The sequence below is a fragment of the Etheostoma spectabile genome, chromosome 16 (genome assembly GCF_008692095.1).
Source record: "Etheostoma spectabile isolate EspeVRDwgs_2016 chromosome 16, UIUC_Espe_1.0, whole genome shotgun sequence".
NCBI classification, from domain to species: Eukaryota; Metazoa; Chordata; class Actinopteri; order Perciformes; family Percidae; genus Etheostoma; species Etheostoma spectabile.
In genome coordinates, this window is record NC_045748.1 from 19,491,837 (window position 1) to 19,507,190 (window position 15,354).

General features: G+C 40.4%; 1 protein-coding gene across 2 annotated transcripts in view; it reads right to left on the reverse strand.

Annotated features, from left to right (window-relative positions):
• The window catches only part of wdr70 (WD repeat domain 70), a 39,750-nt gene that overhangs the window by 19,913 nt on the left and 4,483 nt on the right, over positions 1–15,354 (reverse strand). For both annotated transcript variants that reach the window (XM_032539801.1, XM_032539802.1), the window contains 4 exons: positions 14,938–15,071; positions 13,913–14,066; positions 10,081–10,157; positions 2,935–3,109 (listed from right to left, as the gene is read on the reverse strand). In XM_032539801.1, the coding sequence (XP_032395692.1) occupies positions 2,935–3,109; positions 10,081–10,157; positions 13,913–14,066; positions 14,938–15,071 (540 nt within the window). The remainder of the gene's footprint in view (positions 1–2,934; positions 3,110–10,080; positions 10,158–13,912; positions 14,067–14,937; positions 15,072–15,354) is intronic.

Consider the following 15,354-nt stretch of genomic DNA (forward strand, 5'->3'; position numbering starts at 1 on the left):
GTGTGTGTGTGTGTGTGTGTGCGCACACTGGAGTAAGTGTTCACAAAATCTGTCAGTGTGTTCCATTCTAGGATTCTGCACGTGTTGTTTACAAGCCATTGTTCAGGGTTAAAACATGGGTGAGAAATGAGCACAACACTGAAAGCTTCAGCATTCACTTGGCATAAAGCACTTCTCAAGGTTATTTAGTGACCGTTGGTCCCCACATGTAGAAAGGGTTGAGGGGAGGGAGGATCAAACTGTACAACAACAAAAGACATCATGGGCAAGTCACAATGGAGGTTGCAGGACTAAGATGTGGTGTACATGTTTACGATCAGACTTTCTACATAGCCCGGTGAATGCTTCCCTGAAGCGGTGAGGGTCGTATTTGTACCCTAGCCAGTTACTAGATCCTAGACAGTTTTCTGAACATTTTATTGGAATTTAAAAAGTTCTATTATTCTCAGTTTTAATCTTCCATACTTTTGCATGAGGAAGCCAGCACAAGCCGAGAACAAGAGAAAGTTTTCCATCTCATCTCATGATAACATTCCCCAGCTGAGTAGTCCATCAAAAACCACCTCTTCTGGGGTCCTACTTTGAAGTCTGGAAACATCCAAGTCCACCAATGACATCATAACATTCCCCAGGTCTCAGTGGTTATGTTTTTTGAATAAGGGTCTGCGCCCTCAATGCACAAACTTTCACAGAGCGCACATTACCTGGCAACCATTTAAATGCAGTCTTGTAATTCTGGCACCGACCCTTCTGGTCAGAGAATGAGCATGCAATCACTCTCTGTGGCAGTGCACTAAAAGAGACCTTCTTGACTCCCATCATAGGATCAATCAACTCCTGTCAAGGTTCAGGAGCATGATGTGTCATCCTCAATAGCTTCTCTTCTGGCTTGGCTCTAGATCAAGGTCATGTACATGATTGATTTTGATTTATCTGCCTGCATATTCTGGCCATGAGTAATAGTGGTGATACATAAGATAGGCCTTTTTTGAGAGGGGGAGGAACTCCTTTTTAGGCTTGTGGCTGAATTTGAGTCAGCAGCACAGGTTGCTGATTAGGCCAGAGGGCACCAACTACATTCTTGAGCCATTCAGACAGGACAGGCTCCAGTGGTCAGGCAACAGACATGCCTATTGTAAGCTGCTATGGAACACAGGGTAAATATTTAGTTTGGAGAAAGAGGGGTAATAAATTTGAAGAGCTTTAACCCAATCACTCGAAGCCTCCTGCTATAAGCAGCTCACGGGTGGGATGATGGGCGAGTAGGGTCTATACAACATTGGTAAATCAAAGCACAAAAGCTCTTACAATAGGAATCATTCATCTAAATACATTTTTTTTTGTGTGTGTCGTGATTTTAACATTGACTGTTGGAGTAATTATCGTGTAGCCTACTACTTATTTGACTAATCTGGATAAGCCCCTCTGTCCAATCAAGCTGTTTCAACTCACTAACTCTGCAGCTTAATTGTCACTGTCATATTAAATAACAGAGGCATTCAACCCTGTCCACATATGGGGTTGGACAGTTGAAGAGATACAAGTCAAAAACAACTTCTTATTCTCTAGATAGTAGATAAATAGATCAACCAATTACTCAAAATGTATATTGTCTAGATACTAGATTCAGCAATATCTCTGTGCAGCATCCATCTATTTTAGTTAGTCTTAAAATGGGATTTGTTTTGTACTGTGTCCCCTAAGCCCCCTTTTCAACAGAAAATGCACGTTTCCCGTTTTTTCACATTTGTGTCGTGAAGGTGAATTTTGTGTGTGAAAGACAAAGTGAGCAATAAGCTGCGAAAAATACTCCATTTGCTTACCACACACTATCCTGAGAAGCGCCACTGTGGCGACCATCAAGAAAAGAAACTTAAGGGTAGACAGGCAGGAATAGGTTATAGGTTAAGGTGTAACCATCAGTGACAAAAAAATATATCAATCAGAAGATTTTCTCGATGACATATGGTAGGAGATGCATTCTGCAGCCCTGGATGGAAGTCGTTTTTTATCCACAGTGATGATTTGGTCAAATCATTTGAGTGAAAACAGCAAAATAAGTGAGAGCAATGCTACTTAGGAGCCAAGATCAACTATTACCTCAACAACGTGAATCTTGAAGAATGGAATAAACACTTTGATCACTTAATTATCTCATTAACTAATTGTGGAAAATGTACAGAGGGAAATTGTGATTGGGCCTCCCAGTAACTTTCATGAAACTCAACTCCATCATATGTCAGTTAATTCAGTTACATAATCAGCTATTTTAAGCCATGCTAGCAGCGTGGCTCTAGGCAAGGCAATGTCAGTCTGATGGTCAGTCCACCACTTTGGTGCAGAGTGATATATCTCAACAACTATTCGATCACTTTAGTGATCACTAAACATGTCATCATCAGATCAAAATTGTAATGTCTCCAATACTTTGGTTTAAGACCAAATATACCGGCACAACTAATGACATTACTATCAGCCTCAGTTGTACTAGTGCTAATTAGCTAATGTTGGCAAATGACCACACTAAACTAAGATTTTGCGCATGATAAATAGTATAGCTGCTTAACATCAGTTTGCTGCCGGTAGCATTTAGCTCAAAGTATAGCCTCACAGAGCCTCTAACATGGCTGTAGACTCTTGTTTCTTCAGTGTTTGGATGGAATGAGAGCCACTATTAATTGATTAGTGTGATAACAGAGTCAATAAAGGTCAGACAGGCGAGTTAATAATATATATTCAACCCCTCTCATTTTGGACAAATGCATTTTAAAACCAGGCATTTCAAATTCTGGTCAGTGTTAGTGACTTGTTGAACTCTAACCTCTCTGGCCTGTGACCGGATGACCTGAGTTTCATGACTCTGTAACTGAGGCCATAACAAATACAGCCTACTGCACATTGAGGTGGTTGGTATGTGGTTGTTTTAAGACTCACGCTGAGGTTTCTGTCCCATATCTGGATGGTGCCATCCTGGCAGCCTGCTGCAATGAGCTTCCCATCGCGGCTGTAGGTGCAGCATGTAGGGATAACCTTCTTCCCCTGGAAGGAACGTGGTTTGAACACAGACTTGTGCTTCTTCTCCGAGCTCAGGTCCCATGTGCGCACAGTGCTGCGGACAGACAAGAGTATTTCATTTATCCTGACCCAACGGTCATAAATCCCTCATAAAATATCATTCCTTCAAAACATATTTGGTGATCAACACCATCCACCACCGTAATAAATCAGAATCATATAGAGATAGAGTGTGCCTTAGCCATTCTCATGAACATAAGGTTAGTCAGCTATGTGTTGCAGGGTGAGGGGTTAGCAAACAGCAGAACAGTAAATCAGTTTGACAGGCGTAGGTGAAGCCTCCATGAAACCTTTTTTAACACATTACATGACCTGGACCACTGTGAAGGAGGAAATAAAAGGCAGACTTTTCATACAGCATATGTGTGAGTTTTTGTCCTAAAATGTCATCAAATTTTAGTCCAACAAGAATCCCTGATGGTCACAGGTTTATATTCAAAACATTAGACACATTATATTGACTAACAGCAATGGTAGGCACTGTTTTTGCCATAGTTGGGCAAATATTCCATAATAATCTATCAGAATTTTGTAATTCAAGTGGTCTAGAAGAAAACTAGACTCCTGCTCTTGGGTCTGTTTTAAGGCTTTATATATTATGAATGACAGGTCATTTCAGAGAGTAAGAGCTGGTCTGTGCATGCATTGCACGTATGACAGAGGGAAGAGGGAAAGGCAGCAGGAAAAGGTCTTGATTTCCCTAAAATTCTGCGTTTGTTTTTTTGCATTCTACCCACTGCAGCTTTAAATGGTGTTATTTAAAAGAAACATTTTATTCACGAATAACTTTCATAATAGCACATGCAAATGCTCCCATCATACCACTAAAGAATTTACACATAACCAATGCAAGATGAGATATATAGTCCTTCATAAATCACCAAATAAACCCAAAATACATTTGAAACTTGAGTATACTTTAAAAAGATTAACCATTCATTACAATTAGTCTTTCGAAATAATAAATTATTATTATCTTTATTATTAAAAAGGAGGAAGTTACTCAAAAAAGCCTTTGGAGTATTTAGTCAAAGCAGTTTACAGTATACTTTGAATTTCAAAAAAGGAGAGTGGACACTGATCTGAGAACACCAAGTTGTTCAACTTCAACCCTGTTGGCATGGGCTGCTGTCTAGAAGATGTCCAAGCAAGGGATCCCACAAAACAATTTCCATCCACCTAATCTAAATCTTTTATAATTAACTCTGTATATTTTCAGCGCTATTGCTAAAAAGGTCTATAAGGGAAGAAGCAGTGATTAAACAAAAAAAAATGTGCTAAAAATAATAATACAGATATAGAAACTAATAAACAAGAAACATTATGAAAAAGAAGACAAACCGAGGTGCCCACCAACGCTGCAAGTGACCGCAAGAGACTTAAACCTCCACATTTATTTATTGAACTACCCTACTACACACAAACATGTTTAGCCAACCTCTCACACACCCACACCAACACTCATGCCAGACAGAGCGTGTCCAAATGTGTCTGTGATCCACTGCTTGCTTTAGTGAGCATCATAACCTTTGGGTCCTGAGGTCAGCAGGGGAGTATAAACATAAAGGCAAGGCTGCTACTTACAGCCAGGCAAGGATTCCTCCGTGGCCGGCTACAAAGTCACAGACACACACACTCAACTGTGTTTGGATAAGTCCAACAATGTGATACAAATGCCAGTTGAAGACATATGGTTTGAGTGAGAACTGGCAAGAGTCAAATAAAACTCTGTTTGATGCATAGTTGTGTTTAAATCCACATAAACCAAAGTTTCAAGTTCTCTTACTGCTCTTACTGGAAAGAAAGATGCTAAAGCCACATATAGAAGGAGATTGCCCATTACAAGTGCACATGTGTATGTGTGAGAGTGAATGAGAAAGAGTGATAGCCATGGACTGGATGACAAATTAGTCCACCTGCTGCCTCACACAGACATCTCTATTTTGTTTACAGAAGACTGCCGGCGTCTGTCAAGCCAATAAAGACAACATAACCTTTCGCGTTGCACACAAAACCTGGAATGCTATTTATCATAAGGGCTCTTTCCAAAACATGGCACTGCTGGCTGTCAGGGCGACAGAACAGATAGGTTGGAGCCCACCAGTGTTGAGCCAACTCTGAGCACAGGGCAAAGACTGCACACCCTCACCTGTCAGGAGCAAGACAGAGAGCAGCGCAGGGAAGGGAAAACCGTCTGCTCTAATATCTGGTGCTCTAGAATTGTTATTTAAATGAATTAAAGTTGCACCTTTATTACAAAGGGGAAACATGTGGGACAGTCTAAATCCGAGAATGTGGTTGTTTTAGGAAAGTAACAGCAACAAAAAAAGTGAAATGTCAAAATATTCACATGTGGCATGAAGAAACTGCCAAAAACTGCACGCCCTTTCCTCTTCCCTGCGACCCTGTTTTCCCTTCAATCAGCAGCCCCCTTTTTGTGCTACAAACGCTTCAGAGAAAGAGGGGTGAATGTAATAAATTGAGACCCATACATCCTCAGTCATGCGTGTGCACTTTACAAGGTAGGGCAGTCGTTCACACATCAACTGAGGAGTGACAACTCCCCAGGCCCCAGATTTTATCTGTCCATCAGTTTACAAACCTAGTGGGGGAGCCGGATGCTTTCCCAGATGATGAGATAAAGAAGAGAGAGGGATAAGAAAAGCGTACGTCTTGTATAAGGTTGTTTGTTGGTCAAACTCCAGTGATAGGGATGGGCGGCGCTGCCTGATGGCCGGTTGACTGACTAACTAGGGCTCTGTTGTGAGAAACGCGGATTAGGAGGGGGGGAGATGGTCCATCTTGCATCACAGCTGAAGAAGATAAAGTGAGGAAATAACAGGATTTGGGAGGAAGCATACACACAGTGGGAAGCAAAAGAAACACTCTGGTCTGAGCAGAGATACAATGTGGGTACAAGGAGATACTGATTCATAAATTAAAATTATAAGTGTGGCTTCAAAGTAGAAAATCAACCTAAAATAAAGGCCTTAGAACTACAGGTGAGACACACACACACACACTACAGGAACAAAATGCTTGATTCAAGCTAAGATGGTTAAGGTTAACATGCCTTGCGCATAAGGAAGTGGCCGAAGAAACAAACACTGTATTCACACACTAAACTCAAAGAAACTGTCACTCAAAATTAAGCCATGACTGTGAATTGAACCAGAAGGATAAATGCACTCCTTAAAGGTATGGAATGTGCATTCTTGGGCAGGACATGGAACACTAGCAGTGTAAGGCGGGCAATAGTTGGGAGATGAGATGGACTGTGGATGAACCTATAACTGTGTGAATCGCCCCAACATGCTCACACACACTTTGTAATGACTGTCCCCACTCTTCATCCCTTTTCTGTCATGCAGATAACACTTAATAACATATGAGTAAAGGCCCTTTATCCAAAGAAAATCCAAAGTAAGCTATCATTAAGCATTTGGCAGAAACACTGAAAAATAGATGACCTACTTACATGACAAGATCAGTATACTGTCAATAATCAGTAAGTTTCAGAAAGAGTTGAAAGAAAATGCTGACTTGGAAAAAGCTATAAAAAGTGCCTATTCTCATGAAGAAAAAAAACAACATATTATTGATTAAAGGATGCATTACAGCAGTAGATCCTGAATCTGCCGTGTGTAACTATTTTTGTGGCCGCAGTTCAATAATAATTCCTTGATGTGTTTGGTTTGAGTGCATGATAAAGACAAATTATGTGTTCCTTGGCCAAAAGGAAGGACAGTAAAGGACCTGCCATGTTGTCCTCTGAGTCTCCTTGCATACAGATACACATCCATGTCCAGCTGCAGCCCTGAGAGCAGGCCAGCACAAAGGGAATCCCTGGCATTTAACCCCCCTGGAAACAGTCCTCAAATTGTGTATTTATGTGTGCATATGCGCAAGAGTGTCTTAAGACTAAATGGAAGTTAACATGCGGGCCCAATTAGAACGATGCCGCTTGTCCTATCCTATACTCCACTGGCCGAAATTCAGTCATTTTTGACTGCTTTCCAGAGGCACTATAAAACTACATCAAGTAAAACCAACAATCAGCAGTATGATGTCTTTGAAGCCACTAATGTAAAGCTATCTTTAAACAAAATGTACTCAATCACTTTTAAGCCACTACCGTTTAGGATTTTGTTCATTAAAAAAAAGAATGCAGCTCTCACAAACCATGACTAACACAAAAGTCCCAGCCATATTTCTAGTTTACTTCGAGTTCAACCCTGCCAAAGAAATTCTTCCATCCGGAGTAGACCCAGCACATATTGCCTTCACTTTCTGAGAAATAAATCTGCGGCTTTTAAACAGGTGTTCAGTCTTTCAGCAAAGACTTTAAAGGGGCTCAATTCTTAATACGCATTTTCCCCCTTGGATCAAACATAATTAATGTTGGAAAACTTTTGCCGCTTAACAATTACACAACTCTCAAACAGAATGACAGAAGAATGTGAAATGTTGACACCAGTCCGAGCACAACCGCTTTTCACTTACGGACCGGAGTTGCACAGTTCTGCAGAAGCCCCCATTCAACCCTCAGTATGAAAGCACAATCACTACCACCCTGCTGTTGCATTATTATGCTTCATCGGTACTTCCTTCTCATCCACTTCCTCTCAGGGGAAAAACGTATGGGTTAATGAAACCATGTAACAAGCTGGGAGGCCGTTCTTATGAATGAGAGTCCATCCAGCTAGGGGGACCATTAATTAAGGAGCTGGGCGGTCCAGTGATCATGCTTAATAACCTATACAAATAAATACAACAAAGACTAACTAGGCTGATACAGGAAGAAAGACAGAAAACCTAGGAGTTGGTCTGATGTTTAAGCAGACACAGACAGCAGCAGACACCAACGAGCACTATTTGGCCAACTGCTGGTCCATTCTTAAGAGGCCCACTGACTACATTTGTCAAGGGGCCCGGATGGAGCAAAAGAATGATGAGCAAGGGACCACACCTGAGTGTAATAAGCTGAAACTCCTGTTAATCAAGCAAACATACATCCACACAAATATATTAAATAAATAAATAAATAATATAAATATAAATAAATTAAATCATTATTTTTTGAAAATCCCAACCAATGAAATTAACAATTTAGACCATAAAAAAAACTTCTTTTTAATACAGAAGTTGGCCTGTCATGTGCACTGAGTTTGCAGAAGAAGTCCTCATGAATTAAGTCCTGGGGCCAGTTCCAAGAGCTAAATAAAAAATCCAGAACCCCCTCGTATCTACATTAGATGGATCAGCAAATGCCTGGCTGCCTTTTGTCTAGCAAAATGAATAGCCACAGGCACTATGCTCACAGTATCTCAGACTATACTCTCAAAAGATGCTCAAATTCACCAACACACAAAAAATGCATGTACCTCGAATGCTTAACTCTGAAATATTAGTACAGAAACACAAACTAACGTAATGTGATCAGTGTGTATCGCACCCATTTAAAACCCTGGCGCCTACGTTCTGTTTGCACTGGAGGAATGAGAGGGAGTTTTGATTGAAGAAGTGTGAAGTTTGAGAGGTAGTGGTTGGACCAAGAAAGTCAAGTGCAGCACTTCATCACCAAGAGCCCCGGTATGGCACTGCACATTACTAAAGTTCTGATAACTAAAAGTACAAAAAGAGAGATTTGACATGGGGGTTATACGGACAACATCTTTCACTGTAAATCACTGTAGGCAGTAACTACTTCTTACCATCTCTGAGACATAGGTTGATGTGCTGACCTGCTCTGCTGCTGTGAACCTTCCGCATATGCAGCTGCTCTGCCTGAATGGTTCCCTGTGCAGTCCTCTCCGCTGTTCTCCTGTGAGCTGGCCAGGGGCAACACCCAGTGCTAACGTGCCAGGGGAGGATTTCCAGAGCCTCACTAAGAGCTAAATAAACCAGCCTCCACATCTGGGAGAGCAGTAACACTGGTAAACACTGGGCCGCGGCCTGTCCACAAAGCCAGGTCCTTGTTTCCACTTAATGATGATAGCCCTGGGTTTCTGCACTGCTGCCTGTCACACTCACTTAGACTCATCACTGTGCTCTCACTCAAAGTCCCACACTCGCAAATATTCACTCACACCTATACACAGCAAAAGATTACAGCTTCTGCAGTCATACAGTACAGGACTAGTGTGTGTGTGTGTGTGTGTGTGTGTGTGTGTGTGTGTGTGTGTGTGTGTGTGTGTGTGTGTGTGTGTGTGTGTGTGTGTGTGTGTGTGTGTGTGTGTGTGTTCTCCAGCAGTGTTACTCTGGTCCAAATTACAGCATACAAATAAAGGGCTGCACTTGGACTACATCCAGTATAAAATGTGCAATGTGTCAAGCACAGCTGTGAGGCCAAGCTAAGCTACCCTTTCCAGAGGCATAATCTGGACTAGAGGACTCCCTGCTGGTGACAGAGGATGAGAGCAAAGGAAAGTCTTGGAAATGACATACACAAGATAGTTGCCCAGTAAGGATGATTATGAATAAATTTTAGACAAGTAATGATAATATTCTGGAGGGGTGTCTATAAATGTTAGAAATTATGTTTTGGTGTGGCACTTTATTTATGACGAGATGAACTAATGTTTTGGTTGTTTCTGGGTCACTACAATAGACCATTTAAAATGTGTTTCTGCACTTTCCTGGTACATCGTATGGAATAATGAAAAAAATTAGCAAAATTATTTACAGTTAGAAGCAGCAAACAGACATGGCAGGACATAGTATTTTAATTAATTACTTTTAAGCACTGCATGTCTCCTGTTCCATCCGGTGCATACTTTTCCCTTTTAATGACACATTCTAGTGGTAAACCAACAAGTGATTGATATGCCTGAGAATGGAGTGGATATTTTGGTGACTATTCTTTCTTCTGAAAATGTAATGGATTATACACCATGATGGTTTAGGTTTACAGTACTTAAGGATTGCAGCAATAACAAAGAAAGAGGGAAAGTAATTGATTATGCCTACAACTCAGAACTCACAAGACTTATTCAAAAAACTCACCCATCATTGGAGCAGGTCATGAACTCTTCTTTAATCTTGGGATGCCAGCAGCCAGAATTCAGCATAGCTGTGTGGCCCTGAAAAGACAGAAAGTTTTAATTTACAAGCTGCACACTTCTAACAGGCACTAAACTGTTCCTGGCCAGATCCTGTGGCTAACTTCCAGTTGCTTTAAGGTGCAGCATTACAAGCCTGTGAATTGTGTGGTTTAGTGTGGATCCAGTCTCCAACACAGACATTCAAGGCTGCAATTTACCCTACAACTGTTTTTAAAATCAAAAGGGAAGAGCTGGTGGAAACATAAAAAGGTGAACTATCACCAGGAGCAACCAATGAAGGTGAATTCATGAAGATGTATTTTGCAATCGTACTGCACGTGTAGCATCTGGAAATACCCCTATTGAAAGTATTTTGTTTGGTTTACATATAACCACATAATGTATCTGCATTCTGTTTAGTAATGCACTGAAACATGTAGTTTTATTGTTAGTTATGCATTTCTTCACCCTGCCAGTAGGGGGCTACATGTGTAGTGATTTGTTGTTACAATATAGTGCAATAGTATGTTAGAAGAAGACACGTTGTAAGGTAGCTGTCGAGGCCGTGGGAAATAGGAGCAACACGGTTTGTGTGTCCGCTGTAGTGAACTCTTTAACTCACTATGTGATAAATCCTACTGTGAAGGAATACATTTTATACACTACTAGCAGCGTCTCTGTCTGAGTGGTGTAACATGCAAATTATGTGCAGAGACCGCTGTTGTTCTTCATTGTTAAATCTTCAGCCAAAACTGCTGCACAAAAGGTCACCAGTTAATAAATTCAGGAGTGCTAATAGGTTTTTGTGACAAATGAAGGGCTCTCTCTTGAGGAAAGGATCTTTTTGGACCTTTAATTTGATCATATTGTAACCATAACTTTTGGCCTTCCTCCACATTGGCCTGGCCCTACAACTGAGCCGGTGAACTCTAAAGCAGTGCAGCAGGCTGTGTCACAGCTTCAAACAGCGAGCCCCTACAAGAGTAACTTTTAGACATTTCCTCTGCTGGAGTACTCCTGTGGAGAATTACTCATAAGAAATGACTTCAAAGTGGGATAACCTAGAGAGAGGCCTCCCCCGCTGCAAGGTCAGAGAGGAACACTTCAGTGTGCTGCAAAAAGGCTTCAGACATGACATACCACTATTTGACACGATGCTCAAGAAAAGCAGAACCTTGCATGAGCAGAAGTTGACCAAATAACATTGGTATGTGTGCATCAGGAAGAGAGGCCTGTCTGTTTACTGTCAAATACTTTAAACAAACCACTCAATAAAACTCCCTAGGTCCTGCTGTTTTACAACTAAAAAAAAGGATTAGTAACAAATTGCTAAGTTGTTAAACTCATGATGGTTAAAGCTTCAAGAGGCTGTGAATGACTGCCTCCCTGCATCAACATCAAAATAGGCCGAATCATGCAGAAGAACGTCATGATTAGGGTGATGGAGCCGCTACCTTCTTTATATATATATATATATATATATATATATATATATATATATATATATATATATAATAAAAAATGATCTTTGTCAACAGTAGAAGACAACAAATTGCCAATGGATAAAGAGAAACAGTTTAAACTAACAATGAACTAAAATAAAGCATGATAATTACAAAAAGCACTAAGAATGGAAACATCACTGATAACCAGAAGTGGCCTGTATGTCCAGTTTGTTTTCATTACAGTTGCATTTAACATAGGTTAAGTAGGTTTTGGTTTTTATTTGTTTTAACTGTGGTTAATTAGTTGGCCAACAAAAAAATGGAGCTGGATAGCCAATAAAGCAAGTTGACAGAAAATCTATTTTGAATATCTGATTTATGATTGATACAAGTTTAAGTCATGATTTATGAAGGAAATTGCCATTAATCTCTGTTTTTTTTCTTTGCTCATTTTCTCCATATTTCTCTCTTTGCATTTTAGGCTATTTGTTGGACAAAACAACCGATGTGAAGATTTTGGAATCTAGGAAACTGCAGAGGATTCTTTACCATTTTCCTAGATTTTATGAAAACTAACTTTCATTAAAAAAAAAAAAACACATCATTGCATGTACACACAGGCCTCTGTTGGGCAAATATCTCTGCAAACAGCCGGATGAGGTAGGAGGCAAGTAATTGTCAACAGAAGCAAGGACTTAATTATTACATAAGACACAGCTAATCGACTGGGACATTGTCAGCGGGCCAAAACACATTATCATTGAATCAAACTCTCCAATCAGCTCCAGATGGGACAGAGCAGGACAAGAATGTAGGACATCCAGGTAAACGCTACTCACAATCAATGGGCCTTCACTTGTTCAAGTACTTCATATGGGTGGTATAAACTATGTCTAAATGCTCTGCAGCTGGCACAGATGGTTAGTGACCACCAGTACAGCTTTTTTAAACACAATAAAACCCAAACATGGACAATTAATTAGGATCCTCCTTTGTAGAGGCATGTACAAGCAAGTGATGATCCACGACATTCGTGGAAGCAACTGGTGGTCCTCTCCCCATGAGACTGCCTCTGGCTAGTCAATGCAATACAGAAACAGACCAGCTCATGGCTACACTTTGCTACCATTATTTGTTGGCAGGATCCACCCACAGAACATAAGAGCAGAGCATCCAGCCTGTGTTTAGAAATAGCATTAATCACTCTTGGGCTGTTGCTTTGGAAGAGAACACATGAATGCCTGTGACATTTTTAAAGTTGCTATTATCAACATTTTTTATAATAATGTATCAAATGACACCACAACTTTACTGTTTTGGTTCACTCTCACTGTTCTCATAGTTTCGCTTAGGCTGCCGTTTCTTGTGAAAAAGTTCCATAAACCAACTATTCACTTCGTGCTCAGCACCAAGCAGCAGTCAGACACACTTAACGACTAGGAGGTTAACAGATCGAAGCATTTAGCAGAAGAGCTAGATATTTCCTTCAGCAAAAAAAAGAGCTAAAAGAGAGAGAATATTTGACTTGCACAACCACAAATAAGTGATAATGTTGCACTGTAACTGCTGGTGTGTAATTAACATGGTCTCCTGGGTAGCTCACCTGGTTGAGCAGGCACCCATATGCAGAGGCTGAATCCTCGACGTAGTGGCTCAGGGTTTGAGTCCGACCTGCGACCATTTAATGCGTGTCTTCCCCCCCGCTCTCCCCCCTTTCCTGTCTACAACTGTCCTGTCTATTAAAGGCTAAAATGTCTAAAAAATTAACTTAAATAAAGTTTTACATATCAACTATGAAGTTGAGGTCAATGTGGTGTTCACAACTTGTTTACACTGCCCCCAAATGGCCAAAAAAGATCTGTTATTGCAGGTTTAGGATCAATTCCCGTTGATTACCACTTTGGGTTTTATTTTTAAAGTTTTGGCCATCAATTTGATCAGTAATAATAACATTGTACCAAGAATATGTCTGAAATCTGTGAAAGCTTCAACATAGCTAAGAAACACATGCTGTTGGATGATCAGAACTTATTTGGAAGACTAAATGGAGTGAAACAGTGAAATAATTGCCCAAATTAGCATCTCAACTTACAGACTTCTTGGTTCAACTTTGACAAACAGTACCTGCTGTAGATGTATGCTTTTTTCCTCTCCCCAAATAAGGTGGTCCAGAATCTGGTTTAATTGTTGGTTGATCATCTGATCACACCTTTATTGCCCTGTCAGATCTTGTCGTGGTGTTAACAGATCACAGAAATTACTTTGTTGAGTACAATGTTATCACAACCAGGTGAAAAAATGGCCAAAACTATGAAAATACAACCTAAGTATAGGTGAGCACCACTTTACCTTGGTTTTGGCCATATCCACAATGTACTGGTCTCCCTTCACACACTCCATGACATTGAAGCCATCACGGTCCAACACCTTGGCTTGTGCATTGCCAGAAACCACCAAGATGACATCACCAGTGTTGCTGTACTGCAGGGACTTGATCTGATGGCTGAGGGCAAACACACAAAATACTTTTCAGTTTGCATTTCTGTAGTGTTGATAAGTTCTGACAAGTGTCTTGGTGCTTGTTTGCAAGCCATCTGTGAGTTGCGATTGTGATTTTACAAAACTTCAGCAGCAAAACATAGTTATTCAAGAAAAAGAAAAAAGCATCTTTCAAGGGCTTCAAAGGGGACAAAAACAACAATAAATACATGTAGCTATAAGAACACAATAGCATAGCATTAACACAGCAGGGGGTGGCTGGGGCATCAATATTTCCATACACAGCGCAAAAAGTTCCATTGCTGAAATGAAAATGAGGCTAACACCAATGCGGTTTTAATAACTGGGCTTGTGCATCTTCAAAAGCCCATAGCACCAAATGGTAATTTTCTTCATTGTTTTAGTTTGAATGTGCTCATTTATTTTTGTCAGGAAAGGGAAACCGTGGAACTCAGAAACCCAGCTTTCTATATGTAGCCCAGCTTGTGGCTCACACTGTAATCAAATTAAATGTAGCGTACATTTCTGTTAATAAGGGGAAGCCTGCTCCAGCTCAGCGCACTGGTTCCCCAAAACAAAAAAGAATTAGATCTTTGATGATAGCTTCAGTGAAACACAGAATAAACACATGCAGACACACAAACACCCACAAATCACAAACATCTGCTTCTGAAAGGCTCATTTTGGATGAAAAGAGAGGATGTCACAGAGTTAACATGAGGCTTAATGAAGCTCAAGAAGTGTGTGTGTGTGTGTGTGTACACATTGGCAGACATAAATGCAGTGCGTGTACTGGACGTTCGCATGGGACTATTTAACTTCATGTTAAGCAATTGTGTTGATGCTACACATTGCATTCTCAGAAGTGGACTCACCACTCACAGGGCTGGAGGGATCTGAAAGCCTGCAGAGCCTGGTCCATTCCAGCAAAATCCCAGAACCGCACATCATAATCATACCCACCAGTCACCAGACGAGCTCCAGAGGGGTCTAAGGCAAGAGCTGACACCTGAGGAGACAATAAGCATGTGTGTGTCTGTGTGTGTATATATATATATATATATATATATATATATAAGTATATAGCTATAATAAAATGAATATATTATGGCATGCCGTTTAGGAATAATAATATATATGAAGTTTTATCCATCTGAATATATGGAATGAAAGTCTGAATATTTGAATGGAAGTCTGAATTGAATTGGAATGATCTGTATATGAATGAAAGTCTGAATATATGGATGAAAGTCTGAATATATGGAATGAAAGTCTGAAATTGATGAAAGTCT